General features: G+C 40.5%; 1 protein-coding gene across 1 annotated transcript in view; it reads right to left on the bottom strand.

Moving 5' to 3' along the window:
• Positions 1-267: 267 nt before the first annotated feature.
• The window catches only part of arhgef40 (Rho guanine nucleotide exchange factor (GEF) 40), a 43,415-nt gene continuing 27,711 nt past the window's right edge, over positions 268-15,971 (bottom strand). Inside the window, exons 19-27 of the mRNA XM_038731231.1 lie at positions 15,438-15,687; positions 14,413-14,502; positions 12,812-13,018; positions 10,827-11,006; positions 10,323-10,503; positions 8,632-8,742; positions 6,061-6,170; positions 3,176-3,219; positions 268-2,910 (exon numbers count right to left, since the gene is read on the bottom strand). Of these exons, the coding sequence (XP_038587159.1) occupies positions 3,193-3,219; positions 6,061-6,170; positions 8,632-8,742; positions 10,323-10,503; positions 10,827-11,006; positions 12,812-13,018; positions 14,413-14,502; positions 15,438-15,687 (1,156 nt within the window). The 3' untranslated portion in view covers positions 268-2,910; positions 3,176-3,192. The remainder of the gene's footprint in view (positions 2,911-3,175; positions 3,220-6,060; positions 6,171-8,631; positions 8,743-10,322; positions 10,504-10,826; positions 11,007-12,811; positions 13,019-14,412; positions 14,503-15,437; positions 15,688-15,971) is intronic.

Here is a 15,971-nt window from a genome sequence, read left to right as displayed (position 1 = left end):
CGTGCTCTCGATCTGCCCTCCCTCCTTCAGAGAATTTGATCCCTGGAACTATTTGATATGGCGCTGCACTGTAGTTATCTAATCATTCTGGTTTTTGTGAGGCCTGGTGGAAGCAGCAGTACAGCTGGCTCTCAGAGGAGGGACCCCGCTCATTAGAGCAAGTTTGGGGTTATGAGGTTACAGGCCTCGTTTTGAGGTTAGACCTGCTAAAAGGTTCAAGTGCAACCTCTACCCCCCCCCCCCCCCCAAAAAAACAATTCCCTCTAAGAGGTTTGAACTTGCATCCAGTTTTAATTCAACACAGAAAAGTATAAAACAGTACAATTATCAAGTAAGCAGAACATGCATTTCAAACATTCCACATTCCTTCCCAAAAAATGTAAACATCAGGCAGAGTGTGTCATAGCAAAAGAGCAAGAAAAAAGTTTCTATACATTAATACTGCCCTGCCGTGGCATACAAAAGTGAACAATTCTGCATATGACAATCTATACTGCAGTAAGAATGAAAGATGGTGTTCATTACATTGCTTCCAATATAACGCAATGTACCAAACAGCTAAAGGCTATGGAGTGTACAAGGCTACTCCAAGCCAACAAATTACATATTGATTAAGAAAACAGCTCAATAGCCATTTGTGATTTTTGAATTGGAATGCAGATATGAAACGTGCTAAATCTGATAACGGTGACGAGCTGCTGCTACTGTCTGCAGAGATGAGCTTAACCTCCCGCTGCTGCTGGCTTTCGCTACCTGCTGGTTTCATATTGTACCTCAAGCATGTTATGGTTTGATAGTCATACACACGGATGATGTTTTATTGACTGTGCATACTCTTATTACCTACGTATATGTCATCATATGAAACTTTTTTGGCTGCATTGTAACATAAAATGACAAGTTCTAGATATGGTTATATACTTTTGTACACATTCAGTACTCATTTAATTTCCTCATATATTTTTTTGTTCTGAGAGTTTGAATAAAATTCACCAGTGTTATTATTAATAGAGCCACTTGTGAGTCTTGCAGAGTTGGAGAGGTTAAGTTGCTGTTCTGGAAGTTATTTTCATTGCATGTTCCATTAATTTTGAGATATGCTACCTTAAAGGGAAAGTTCTACATTTTGGGAAATAGGCTTATTTGCTTGAGTGTTAGATGAGAAGATTGATTCCACTGGTCAATATGAAGCTAGCTTAGTTTTGCTTAGCACAAAGACTGGATGCAGAGGGATACCACTAGCCTACCACTGTTTTAAGGTTACAAAATCTGCCTACCCACTCCAAAAATTTCTTTAATCCATACAAAATACTTTTACACATAACTGGCGTCCAGGCAGGTGCTCTGCCCGGCCAATAAATACTCTGGCCCATTAAACAATAACTTGTCCTTTTTGCTCCACGGTTTGTGATTGCGGATTAAGCAAAGTGACAGCATGTTAATTACTGAGCTTAAGATGTGCTGGTACATGGGGTTTTGAGCTAAGCTAAACAGCTGCAGTGGTATCGCCCTTCTCCTCTAACTCCATTTTCCAAAATGTCAAACTATTTCTTTAAGATTTAGGATAAAGCAGTCCCCTGACGTCACGACTTCAACATCTCAAACATTTTAGGAAATAGGCTTTGAAGATATCACTTGTCTTCTGGCCGCAAGCACCAAAACAGTAAAACCAGAATAGCACACTGAACAGATCCACCTTTCTCCATTTTATGGAGAAAACACTCCAATCAGGAAAGCTTAGTCTAAATGCAACAACAATATATTTTTGTACACAAATCAACATTGCACAGACACCCATTTTATACCTTTGGCATACGGAATATGGCATCTTATATTAAAAGGTATAGTATTAAATTCATTATCAGCACTTCTTGTAACATAATCAGTACACTGAAGAACTTTTTTAAGGCACCAAGAAGACTAAAAACCAGGTCGCCCTTAAAACCTTGCCACTGTGTTAATACAACATAATTAGCTTAAACAAACACAGTAACAGAATGTATATAGCAGTCGGATATGATACTGTAAGACATTCCCGTTCATCATCAAGGCAACGCTTACAGTCTGTGTCCTGTCGTTGATTTAGCAACTGTACCAGGCTCTAAAATGGCCTCAGTGAGTGTGTGAGCACGTGAATGGGAATAGTGCTCCACTGTCTTATAACAATAAGAATGACTGCATGTGTTGAGGGACACTGTGTGTGTGTGTGTGTGTGTGTGTGTGTATGCTCACACCACCCCTGCCTCATTTACATAGATGCAATCACACCTAGCCTATGCCACACATTTTTACACAGGGAGGAGAGAAAAAAAAAGCCTACAGTACTCAATTCATCGTTATGAAAATCACAAAGAACATAAAACATTCTAAATCTGCAATTCTACGGTGGATTTACGCCCTGTGTATCACTTCCTGTTTATTATCAGTTGCTGGAGCATGTGATGCGTACAGTCAGCCAGCCAGGCAGTCAGTGGTTCAGACCAAGTGGTTTGGCCTAGTGGGGAGCCGTGGGGCAGACAATGGCCGCACTGTGTGGCTGAAGTGCCTTTGGTGTCAATGACTCTGCCAGCAACTGAGACTGGCAGATCCAAAATGGCGGAGTGCAGAGAGCCCCGCTGGTGCTTGTCATGGTTTAAACAGGGCAGTTTTGATCCTTTTTGAAGGAAGCTTTTCTTTAGGGGTTCATATCAGAGCTGGGCGGTTTAAAATGCACTGCAGTGCTGCTTCGGCTAATCTGCTGGCATTTTGTTTGTTTTAAGGAGGTGAAGGGGTGCAAAGGGAAGGAGAGCAAGCATGTGGGAGAAGTTCAGATTTTCAGATCTTTTGTCTTCTTGCTCTTCGAAGTCCAGTTTAGCTTGCCCAGAGGTGGAATAGAGATGTTTAAATCTTTAAAAGTCCAGGGTCCAGTTTCTGATTGTAAAAAGTTATGGGAAGAGAAAAAAAGAAAATAATCATTTCATTTTTACATTTTAAAATGTTAGTTACATAAATCTCAAGCATTCTTCAGGATACATTTGTGTATTTCTTCTGGAGAAAAAGAGTGAGGAATCAGTAAAAATGTGTAAAATCAGAAAGTGAGAGAGGCAGGGATGCGGCGATATAAGTAGCAGCTGTAACGAAAGCAACAACAGAGAGAAAGAAAGATGAAAGAAACATGATAAACGCACTAACTTACTCTTATTGAGATGGCAGTTACACAGCTGTAGAGGGAGACTGACTCTGAGAAGGGGAGAAAAAACAAGAATCAGTAACATTTTTTTATTCTACGCTACAGTGTGCAGGCATGCCAAAGTGTGTATGTAGGTGGGCACAAGCGGCAATCCTCCCTCTGTTGTTGAATATGTGCATATCGCTGTCTGTGTGTTTGCCCTATCTGTTTGTGCTGCGTGTGTCCGTCTGTCTGTCAATCTGTTCTCAGCGCAGTCTGTTTGCCAATCTGTCATATTCTGTTTGCTAGATAAGGAGATTGAGAGAATGTGTGTGTGTTTGTCTGTCTGTGTGTGTGTGTGTGTGTGTGTGCACAGAGCAAATTCATTTAAACTATGGAGATGGCAGGTAGTGCTGTTTCCTTACAGCTAAGAGGATGCACACTATCTTCACTTGACTAACATATAGAAATGCTGTTGCTGTTTGGTGGATATCCGACATACCGTAGGTCACATACAAATGGCTGCCTTTTCACAGCAGCTGAGGAACATATAAGATGTGTTTTCTGTTTTGCAAAAATAACAAAGACGTTTAGTTTGAAAGGAAAAACACGTGAGAAAACTCATAGTGCTGGAAATGGGCTTATGAATGCACTCACCCTAAAGAAAAATAACCATGCATGGAGGCAAATTACTGCTAAAAGAGCAGACAATGACAGATTTCAGGCCTCTGGGGTCTAAGACCCTGACCATGTGATTGCAACATCTCCGGTTTGAGTGCAGCTGGGAACATTTGTTGCATGTCTTGCCTATTTTCTCTTCACCCCCATTCCTTGTCACCTTGCTATCTGCTATCGAATGGAGGCAAACACTCTTGAAAAAATACTTGCAGAGGTGGATGATACTATTAAGAGTTCTTGCATATTTTTGCCTTCATTAGACAGAAATATCAGAGACATGAAATGAAATGAGAGAGAGAGAGAGAGATGGAGAACAGCCGGAAATGAACCGGGCATGTTGTGGTTCATGGTCAGCATCTTAACACCTAACCCTCCTGCTATGTGTTTATGGGGTTTGGCATGATTCTGTCATTAGACAACCAATGGACAAGCAGAAACACAAAACTAACAGAATAGAACAAACTGTAAAACAGACAAAGTGTTGTACATAAAACTGAACTGTGCAACAGGATAAAATCCATCTATCCATTATCTATAACTGATTATCCGTGCAGGGTCACGGGGGGCTGGAGCCAATCCCAGTTGACAATGGGCGAGAGGCGAGGTATACCATGGACAGGTCGCCAGTCCATCGTAGGCCACAGAGGAACAAAACAACCTCTGGAGTCACCAATTAACCTAGCCTGCATGTCTTTAGACTGTGGGAGAAAGCCGGAGCACACGGAGAGAACCCACGCAGACATGGGGAGATCATGCAAACTGCACACAGAAAGAGGATAAAATCACCAGAAGTTAAAATAACTTATTTCCATAGTGGCCAGGCCTGCCCCAAACCATGACAACAACACAGACTGCTGTGGACTTGTTACAGTACTGGCCAACAGTTAAAGTTGAAAGGGAAAGTCATTTTTATTTTTTTATCCACATTGAAAACAAAATTGTTGTGAGTTTTGCTTCTCTCATTTACTCTTTGTCTCAGAGGCCCACTCTTTTTACTCTTACTTGTTTTTAGATGGGTTGGCGCAGGGAAAAAAATACCGTCTCTGGTTCTAATAATTAAGCAAAGCCTTCTACCTTGTTCACATTTACATGCTGTGCTTCTCTAACCGCAACTGTGTGTACTTTTCTCAGCTTACTTTCTTGCTGCCTCACTGCTCACCTGAAATCCTTGCTGTCTTTTACCGCCACTTCTTTTTAATGACATTGTGTCTCCTGTTCATACAGCATATCATAATGCACCACTCCACCACAGAATCCACCTGTAGACTCAGATTCTGCTACAAGGGAAGTTAGTATAATCACTCCCCAATTCCTGCTGTGCCATATTTGGAGAGCAACAGAATCAGAGCTTGAAAGCAAAGCTGTCGTTTACGGCTACTGTTGGCCTGACGGTGTGGCTGCTGTTCATTCAGCATTTCATAAGCACCACTCCACCACACCATCCACCTGTAGGCTGTGAATCTGCGTTCTCCCACAAGGAAAGTTAATATCATTGGTATGTTTGGTGCTCCGGGAGTGAGAAAATCAGAGGCTTGTTGCCAAATATCAACGCTGTACATATTGTACATTGACAAAATAATCCATTCCCTGAGTTGGCTGACTGAACTGATACAAGTGACACCCACAGCATGTGGTTAGAAAAATGTGGTATGCATTAGCAGTCTTAAGGCTTGTCGTTACACATGTTTAGCATTGCAAACTCCACCCTAATAGTTGCTGGGCCATCAGAAAATCCTATCAGGGATTTATGGGGAAATGCAGGTAAAGTTCCTTAATAAGATTCCTGGAAATCCTTCTGGCATTGGAAAAAAGGCTTGATTTTAATGGGAAAGAAAAGAAAACCCCCAACCTTCCCTCATCCGTTAACATTCCTCACATTTCATATCTATATGAAGTGTTGATTATTGGAGCTCTCTGGCAGAGTTTCAGGAGCAGGGCCACACCTCAATTATACCACTTCCATCATTTCCATAAATAACCACATAACACATCTCCTCTTCTTCGCTCTCATATTCTGCACCCCACCCCCTTCTTCCTCTCCGTATAGGGTTATGAGTGGTACCAAACAAAAGCTGTCCAAGCCTCGCACACAATCTTTTTGTTCCATTAATTAATCATTTGAATGCATCTGTTGGTGGTGTGGTCCTTGCTAGTGAGATTTCTGCTAATGCATTTTTTTTCATCCACTTTCGAATCACTGGAGTGTGTGTTATGTGGGTACACTGTGACCCCACCTGTGAGTAACTTGTTGATCCAGAGCTTCTCCTGGGGTCCCTCCCAGATGCCGGGGATCCCCCCTCCTTCTGACTGCCAACAGAGGAGGAGTCTGAGCAGCTACTGTGGACTAAAGGACAGACGGTGTGTGAAAGAGGTCCTTATAGGTTAACACATAGTATAAAACTCAGTAAATTCAGCTGGTGTTAGACACACTTAAAATATATATTTTGCTCTGGGTAGTGGAGTTCAGATAATGATAGCATCCTGCATGCAGGCGTGATTTTCATGCATGGATTGTTTGCCATTTACATTAGCATTGTGTGTATGCACTATAATGCACAAATAATTGTGTCGCAATGTTTTCTTGTCAGAGAGAGGAGCCAGAGAGAGAAGGCATTTTTCTCATCCTGTTCAATGAATTTCTAACACTGAGTTCAGTCCCGGAGGACAATTCATGCATTGAAATCCTGAGCTGCTGCACTCAATGAGACACCTGGTGAGCAGTATGTGCATTACACTGAGCGATGAATGGGAAATCGCTTTGGCTCTAGGGCAACAGCGGCCTTTGGAGACTGGATGGTGGGTCTGGAATGTGAAGAATTACATTTCAGATTGTGTGTTTTTATTTCAATATTTTATGTTTTAACCCTGTGGAAGGGCCATGTTTCTTAAAGGGAAACACCACTCTCAGATGTTGCAATATAATTATACAGCATCAATTTATAATGTGTATTCCAGGTATTATTTTGTGACTAAGACTGAAACTGCTACTTCCCTTCAACCCACCTCACATGGAGAGTGTGCTAATGTTGCTGATACCATTAAACATTTTTCATAGAATTGGTAGATTTACCTTAATTCATACCATGAACATTGAACAGATACAGAAGTTTAGGATTGCCTAATGGACTTCTGCGACCAAACTACATTGCAGCCACTCAGGAAATATCTCAATATTTGACCAGTTATCTACATAGGAATAATCAAAATCCTTTAATATTAAAGTAGCACTTTTATTAGAACAGCAGATATGTCTATGTGTAATGTGTAAGGGATCACTCGCAGTGGTGTTCCAAGAGATAATTATCACCCAACAACATTGCCCTCAGCTGTACAGAGTGTTTTTAGCATCTTTCAGCCCAGTGTTTTTGTTTTTACAAATCCCTCTTACCTGCCCGGCACCAAACAGCAGACAGACAACGTTAGCAACTAGCTTGTGAACATAGTGCAACATTTAGCAGGTACATAGTTAGATATTTTTCTCAGGAGTTGATGAAGTCCAGAAACAGAGCTAAAAGGAGAGTGAATATTGGACTAATATTGTGGCCATAAACTTCAAATTAATGCAAATGTTACTCTGTGTCTGCTGGATGTGTAACTACGTAACTATTTGTTAATGCATTTGCCATTTTAACTTTATAACAGAGATGTTATTCTCTGTTTCCTGCTCAAGGACTACAAATATAACATAGCTTGTAGCTAACTCTGGTACAGCTAGGAAGCTGTGCACAGTCCCTGTCAAATAAAGAAATGAGTAAATAAATAAATAATAAGTCAGTGTTGAGTTTACAGCTTGTTCCCCTGCTACCGAGCAGCCTGAAAAAAACAATTAATAGTGCTTCATAGAAATTGTCCACTATCGATATATGTGACTACAAAGAAACCACAATCAAAATCACACAATTCAAAGCAAACATGTTCCTCCATGTTCTGCATTTAATGAGTAATAATGCTACTTTAATTACTGCATGATCAGAGTTATTAAACCGGAATCTATGGAGTGATAACATGATCTGTAAATATGATCCTGCTGAAAGTCAATAAACAATCATGTTTTAATTATCACCCAGCCCTACAGAAACAAATACAGGAAATGCGAGATAAAGCTGAAAATGCTGTCTTAAACAGTGCACAGCAGTCCTTCCTTTAATATCTGTCGTTTATGGATACTGTGTAGAATGACAAAGCCACAGTCTAAGGGAGACATAGGATGTGATGGGATTTGATCATAGCAGAAGTAAAATGTGTTTCCATAGCCAAAATCTTTGACTGCGCTACATATTCTCTGCAGGCACATCCCAGCTCCTCAGAATTTCTCAGTGAGAGACAAATATCAAAAATTCATAGAATAGCCCGGGGGCAAGAGATTGAAATAAAAACATGTACCACGTTGCTACCTTGTCACATGGGGAGATACACCGTTTTGTTTCCTGTCTGTAATCTCGGGGCCACATCACTTTCAGCTCAGAAAGCACATCTGAACTATCCAGTAATCCAATCTGGTCACAAACCTGACTGACTTCTTGAAGCCACAGTTTCAACTGAAAAACAGTTTAGACTTTCTATATTTGTAAGGTGAGAAGAGGATGTGCAGGATTTCAAATAAAAACTCGACACAGAACTGAAATCTGTTTATTACTCTACCGCACAAAGTGGGGTTTTCCTTAAGGAATTGGGAAATTTGGAAAAAAACACTACCTATTCAAATCTTTAATGCAAATGCTTTTCTTCCTGCACAATTTCCCTAAGAGCACAGTGCTTCTAGTACCTGTAGCAAGTATTACAGATGTATTCCCTTTTTAGCCTACCTCTGTCATTAAGACTGTAGATGGAGTCCAGCTCTGAGCTTGGAGTTCCTGTCGCGTCCAGCAGCAACTTACTGGAAATTCCCATGCAGAGTGACTCCTTCAGACACAACTCTGCGAGAAAAAGAGAATAAGTCATAAAAAAACAATACAATTCTTTACAGAAACCTCATGATGTACATTGTTTTTGCAAGATGCTCTTATATGAAGCACACTGTAGTATAATGACTGAATATTCAGGAAAACACAGGTGTAATGGGGCAAAAACTCAGTCTATCTGGGAAAATACTGTTTGTTGTTTGCTTGGGTGCATGAGAACAATGCTGTTTGAAAGCCAAGTAACGGTGCCTCATGAGTGCCAGCTGCAGTGTATCTTATCCAGTCTGATACTGTAATCTGAAACAACTACAGAGCGCGATCCCGAGGCACAGGTTTTATGGATACAAGGAGGTGCATATGACACATGATAGCCAACGGTTCCTTGTGCTTACAAAGCCGGGCAAAGAAAAAAACTATCAAACAACAGACTGAACTGGTATTGTCTGGTACTGGTGTTTCTATGTGTTCTCTACTATTTAGGAAAGGCAATTATCAGCCCCGGTAAAGTTATGAAGGAGAGACATTTGAGAGGAAGTTGCTCTTTTGCTTCTTTCTAACAAATATTTTAAAAAAAACAATAACTGAAAGCCCAAGCCACTAACCAAAACAACCCCCTGCACAATGTTATGGGCCATAATTTCACATCTTGTCCAAGTTACGACGTTAGTTTTCAGTGGTTTATAAAGACCTTACATAATGAACTGGTATGTTTTTGTTATCTTTGAATGAGCCATTTCTATCTATGTACACCACGGGTCCTGTTGTGCCGCCATGTTTCTACAGTAGCACAACCTTTTCAGAGCGCGTAGTAGTAGTAGTCAATGGGTTTATTAGAAGGAAGACGAGAAGTGAAATTTGAACAAATGGAAGACCATACATATAATTTAGCACAAGAGCTGACAGAGCGTGTCGGCCACCGTAGCTTCTCCTACGTGCTTGCAAAGGGAGGGCTGAGCAGCCACTTGTTCAGGATTTTTTCCTGCTTCATACCCCGTGCATGCTGGGATTGTGTCCGGGAAAATGAAGATCAAGACAACTCCCAAAACAGACAAAAATATGGGCGATTTGAGAAAAAATTTGCAAAGTAAATTTATTATTACTTCCATTGACTTAAAGAGTACTCTACCAATTTAGCGCTGCACTCCAAAAACAATGTCGGACTCATAACGTACAGTTTAAAAAGAAGATAAAAACTGATGCAGCAGGATCAGAAGAATGTCTTTTTTTTTTAACACATTTTTTTTTTCCTTGTCAAAACCTGCCGTCTACATTACCCACAATGCAACTCAAAAGAATCAGGTGCGTTATGCTAGTAGCGCCAAATATAGCATCAAGCTGCTAGCTTCAAGCAGAGATAAGTTACGTCAAGTTTCGTCACTTGAGTAAGTATATCAGACTTTCTTTGGAGCCACAAAAGGCTCTATTCAACTTCATACATATATGTAGAAGTACTCCCCAAATGTTTCCCTTTCACTTATTATCTCAACACTTGGAGCTCCGTAGTTTTGTGTAGATTTTAAGTCAATAAGGGATTTTTAAAATTTTCAAAGGAGAGTTAAAAGTTGAGGCCTCTGGGGTCAAAGGTCAGCCTGTACCTGTGTTGTTGATGGCGTGTGTCCACAGCAGGTGGGCAATGTCATGAGTCCAGGCCACCCTGTCTTCCCTGTCCTTCGCCTGCAGCGTGATGCAGTCTCTGGTTCGAGGGGCCTGTCGGACCCAAACTTCAAACTTCATACCCTCCTCACCCACGCTCTGAGTCAGACCCATCTCACCCGTCTGCAGGGAGAAAAGGGCGGAAATGTTAAAGTCAAGATGGACTGGAAAAGAGTAGAGAGAATGGAAGGGAATAAAAAAACTAAGACAAGATTCCTGTCTTGTCGTCAGTGTCTTGCCAAACAATGTAAGATATATATAAAGATAATAAAATAATAAAGAATAAAGAAATGTAAGCACCTCAGACTCAGTTTGTTGTAGTTTGCTTTCAGTTTAATCAACACAAAAAGTGGATTTTCCTCTCAAAACTCTTCAAACACAGAGCGCTCGGGAGAGAGTAAGATAGTAAAAAGAGTGTAGACAGTGTGTGTATGTGGGCTCTAAACCTTGATGCTGTGTTTGTAGCTGTAGGTGATGCGTCCCAGGCCGGGGCTCTTTTGTTTGGTGAAGATGACGACGTGCTGGTAAAGGAAAACGTTCCTCACGCCCGCCCGCTTCCTCCGAGCTCCCCCGCACACCGTCAGCTCGCCCTGCCGCACCAGCTCGCCGCGCTCCGCCACTGGGATCTCAAATCACACATAGTACACAAACACACACACGCACACACGTTAGAATTCACTTATCTTGGCCTGAGGCCCAGGCCCAGGGCCTTTATCTGTGAAAGATACCATCTTAATTTCTATCCATCTATCTTATGAGGCCATTTAGCCTTAAATTGAGTTTTAACATCTTGCCATCCTTGCCAGTGGGTTGAAATGTTTCACTTTTTTTCAATCCAGTTTAATTTAATTTTCTTGAAACAGGTAACAAAATCTTGTAAAAGGCCAGATTAGGATTCTTAAAACAATGGCAAATGGCTGTAGCACAAAAATGAATAACTGTGTTGAATCTGAAAGTCTTCATGAAGTTATTGACACCTTTATTACATGACCGGAGCTCTTTTTCGGGGGGCTTTAAACACTTGCATTCTGGTCTGTTCTCTGTTTTGGGGCAAAATCTCACCCCTTCGCTCCTTCACATACTCAAATGTTCGATTTAGAGTGGCAAGACATTTCAGCTCCAAAGACTGAAAAGCTTTATTCTCAAGTCAATAAAGACAAGGACAAAGCAGTGTTGTTATTAGAGTGCCTTGCATGGTGACATACTGAATTCCCTATTCACAAGGATGCTTTCTTTCTGTTGGATCTTTCCTCTAATTGGCCGGCTGACTCATGTCTTTTGTAAAAAAAATAATAAAAAAAAGTGGCTTTTTTGTTCATACCAATTACAGGGTTAAAAGAGAGATGTTGTTGCAACTCCTACCAGAGGCAGACAGAGGTTGATAAAAGTCAAATCTTACGTAACGCTCCTTAAGGACTTTAAACTAGACTCTACTTGCAAAGACACAAACAAACAGCAAAAGGGGCAACATAAATGTACATAAACATGTCTCAACCGTAACTGCTCTGCCAATAAAATTAAAAGGACTGATCATTTACCAGCAGCCAGTCACACAACATTTTTATTTTTAAACCTGTGGTGACGTGTGAATCAGGATGTAAGTGATGCTTCACACACTTTATGAACACCCACGTCCACACCCACCTACGCACACACACTTAGGGTCTTTTTGCTTGGACAGCTTTGGCAGCGAGATTTTGAAGTAGCTCAATGGGAGTGTTTGTGCTGTCGTAATCTCTCCCATCACTTGAAAGGGGGAGCAGAGGGTAGTGTGTGTGTGTGTGTGGGAGTCGAACGTTTGTCACGACTAGCTCTGAATGATCCAGCTGTGTCATAGTATCACAATATGGGGCAAGTGGATGTGGTGTTTTCTGACTTTTTGGTAGAGGTTAATGCTGTGTTTTTTAATTTTTATTTTACATCCATAATAACTGCAGGAGTGGCAGAGCAAGAGAAACGTTTTCCTAGTGGTCTGTCTGAAGAAAAAAAAAATCTTTTCATTTTCTTTTATTTGCTACTTTTCCTCTATTTTTGAGAGACTATTTCATTGTTTTAAGTTCAGATTTTCACTTCATGCACACACTCCACAGACGGCACTGATCACAATAAACTTGAGAAACTGGAGAAATGCAAATTAACTTCTGCTCTTGGGAGTCCCACAGATACTATTTTAAGTACATTTAAAACATGGTTAACCTAAGGAGTGTTTGTTCTTGATTATATTAAAAATAAATACTAATAAAATCACTTTTTTTAAAAACAAAAGTCTGTAAATAATGAACTCTAGATAATAAATGCAGAAGTGCTAAACACTTCCATCTCTTTCAGCTGCCTGACCTCACCAAGATGACTTTGTTTCTTTCCGTCTAAGAAAAGAAAGTGGGACTTGATCCACAGTTGCAGAGTCATAAACTGGGACAGGCATTCTCACCGGACATCCGACGACGAGGTCGCTGGCCCTGAGGTCCTCCCCGTGCCGCTGGGCGTGTCTCAAGATGGAGAGGGCGGAGTCAGAGGCGGGGTTGATCCCTCCCAGCTCCTCCAGGGCCTCGCAGTACTGCTCCAATCTCTGAGTGGGAGCCTGAAGACAGTGAGGGAAGGACAAAGGGGAGAGGGGGGAGGCTAGGGGGAGTTTGGACTGTGAGAGAGGGGAGAGAAGCGAGGTGTTGCGGGTTAAGGAAATGTCAGACTTGACTGTCTCTTACGGCGTCATGATGTCAGACTTAAAGTCAAAGCAAAACCTCCAGTTGAATTCACTACACTTGCTTTTTGAACAATTTCTCCTTTGTAAATGCAGAAAATTAATTCCTCTTTACATGTGAAAATAAGTTTTCTCACGTGTAACATTTTATAATGTATACTGACAAGTGAAAAGTTGTGAAAAAGAAAGAAAAATATAGTTTAGTTTATTTTTTTCCAACTTTTTTTTCGGACACCAATTTATCAATTTTCACTTGTCTTGTTAAGACTTACAATAACTAAATACACTTTTTAGGTTAAACTGATTGTGGGCATCAGCAATACCTATGATGTACAACTATTGGTTGATGATTAAATGACATTTAAGTTGAACTGGATAACAGGAATTGGTGGAAATCTGTGTTTACATGTTTTTGTAATCTATGTCTCGTGAAGAGCTCTTTTGGTCTGCTATAATTACCACTTGAGACGTGTGTAATCAGGTTATTGTATTGAGTTATTGTTTTGGTCATTTTATCTTGAAGTTACAAAGGATATTCATTATTGGTCGGAAAATACAAATGCAGTACAAACACAATGACATTTTGATCTGTTGTTTCCTCCTTTGTGAAATCACATTCTCCTTCTGGGTCTTGTCTTTATCGTCATAACAACCCCCAAAATGATCACCATCATCATTCAACTTGAGCACCACTTTGACGTCCATCAGCATCACAGTAACAATAAAACCCTCCTGCAGCCATAATCCACGATTTGTTCAAGCTGCTGCAGGATGTGACATGAACTCACACCGCCTCCTGGTGGTGGTTTCTTAGAAATGCTCCTGTGTGAAACACTTCACAACTTCAATGTAGCCTCAGAGATTTTAAGCACTGTGATCTCTCCTTGTAAAGTCCTCATAGTAATCTTGTGATGTTGTCAATGTATTCGTTTTAGTTAATTGTAGCTTACAAACTCAAATTACTTTCTCTATAATCCGCCTTTAATTGGCTTTTCTAGTGTACATTAAACATGTAATTAGCTTTACTGTATACAGCTCATTTTTAATTGCAGCCACTGTTGAATAAAACCTCTTTAATTGGTTTGTGCTTGTGATGTGCTCCAAAATTACTCATAATGACATTCCCACATTGTGATTTAAAAGATTTTCTCAAAAGAAAATAAGCAAATAAGAATTGTGTGACCCTGGCACACTTATTAAATGTATAGATTCAGAATTGTGTGAACATCAGTGAGAAAACCGGGCGCTGAAGCATGTTTACTGGAATGAGTTGACAGTAGAAAAGCTGATTCAAGGATTTAATTCGACAGCAGTAACATGATGAATCTTACCTTAAAGAAGTCAGCAGCCTGGGTGACCAGTGGAGAGTCCAGTTCTGGTTTAGTCCTGATGAAGTGGGAATAGTGCAGAAACTGCTCCCGCTGTGTGTGATTAAAAAGATGTGGAACAAGGGAAAATAAAAGAGAGAACATATGGAAAGTTGGTGTTTTGTATAGACAAAGCTCTACTTCTTTTATTGAATTTAATCTGAACAATCACGCAATAACTGAGTTGAAGACACAACAGGTCATTTAAAGTAGATTATAACTACTGTTTTGAATGGCGCTACATGAATAACGTTTACAAATTTCGATATTAAAACGTCTGACACTACCTATCACAGATTTATGTACCACAAAAGTGAGTCCAACAAAACATGGGCTGCCACGTTAACATCTTTTCCTGCCCAGAGGTAAATGAAAATCTTCAATAAAGTACAATGAGTTCCTTAAAAAAGTTATCCCTGTAAAACTGCATTTCAGTCTTTCAGGGAAAACTAACAAAGTAGCTCACGTTTTTGAAGTTTGGGTACTAATATCTAAATAGTAGTACATTAAAAATGTTTAAGAGGCTCTGCAATGCACAGTTATTGTATAATGGGTGTTATCCAAACTGAGGTCAGGACCACCCAAGGGGCCTTAGGATAAATCTGAGGGGCTGCAAGATTCTAAATAACATAGGAATAGGAAGTATGTACATTTGTATACTTTTCTTGATTCTCTGCTTTATTTCTTATTTCTTATAAAAATATTGGACTGTTTTACCCCATCTTACCTCTAAATATTCTCCACATGAAATAATCTGAGATGGGAAAATCAATCTGTGGATGGACTGTTCATACGTTATAGACATATGGAACCTGTGATGAGCAGTTGCAAGTAACCACTGTGTTTTAAAAGGGGTCATAAATGAGAAACGCTAGAGACTTATGGTTCAAACAGTTTAAACTACTCTGCGGTCCCAGTAAGGAAAAATTATGTCTAAATCAGCATTGAATAAGATCCATTTACCGTTCACCTTACATCTATGAACTTACATATTTGCTGAAGCAGTCCTGTTGCAACAAGCTCTGCACGAGAGCGCCCTCCATAGCAGGGAGTAGGTTCTGCGAGTGGAAGGTGCTGAGGCTGGCCCAGTTGGGGAAGAGGGTGTCTGCCTTCCCCTTGATGGAGGCCGGTGTGTCTGAGAGTTCCAGTAAGGGGAGGTATGTCTCTTCTACCCCTTTCAGGACAGCCACGTACTGCCTCTCTGAACTCAACATCCTACACCAGAGCAGGTACAGCTTACTGGACGGGATCATAAGGAGAGCAAGAAAATGGATAAGTAAATTTGCAAAACAGAAACAAATGTGGGAGAAAGAGAAGTGGGAGGGAGGAGGAAGTGGGAGCAAAGATAGCAGTAAGCAATGGAAAGAGATCAAACAGTTAGTAATGATAAAATGATCTGAGATTGCATGCTGACTGATAAAATCACTCTGTAACAGACTTCAGTTGTACTTAAATTATCTCCATAAGGATGAATCACTTCACCCTTTCATCTCAGCGTGGCCTGTTCTTAATGTAATTTATAA

Source organism: Micropterus salmoides, unplaced genomic scaffold (genome assembly GCF_014851395.1).
Source record: "Micropterus salmoides isolate LMB-PRFRI ecotype aquatic unplaced genomic scaffold, ASM1485139v1 Ms_hic_scaffold_2, whole genome shotgun sequence".
Lineage (NCBI taxonomy): Eukaryota > Metazoa > Chordata > Actinopteri > Centrarchiformes > Centrarchidae > Micropterus > Micropterus salmoides.
Note: the sequence above shows the minus strand (reverse complement) of the source record. Positions and strands in the feature narration are given on the sequence as shown.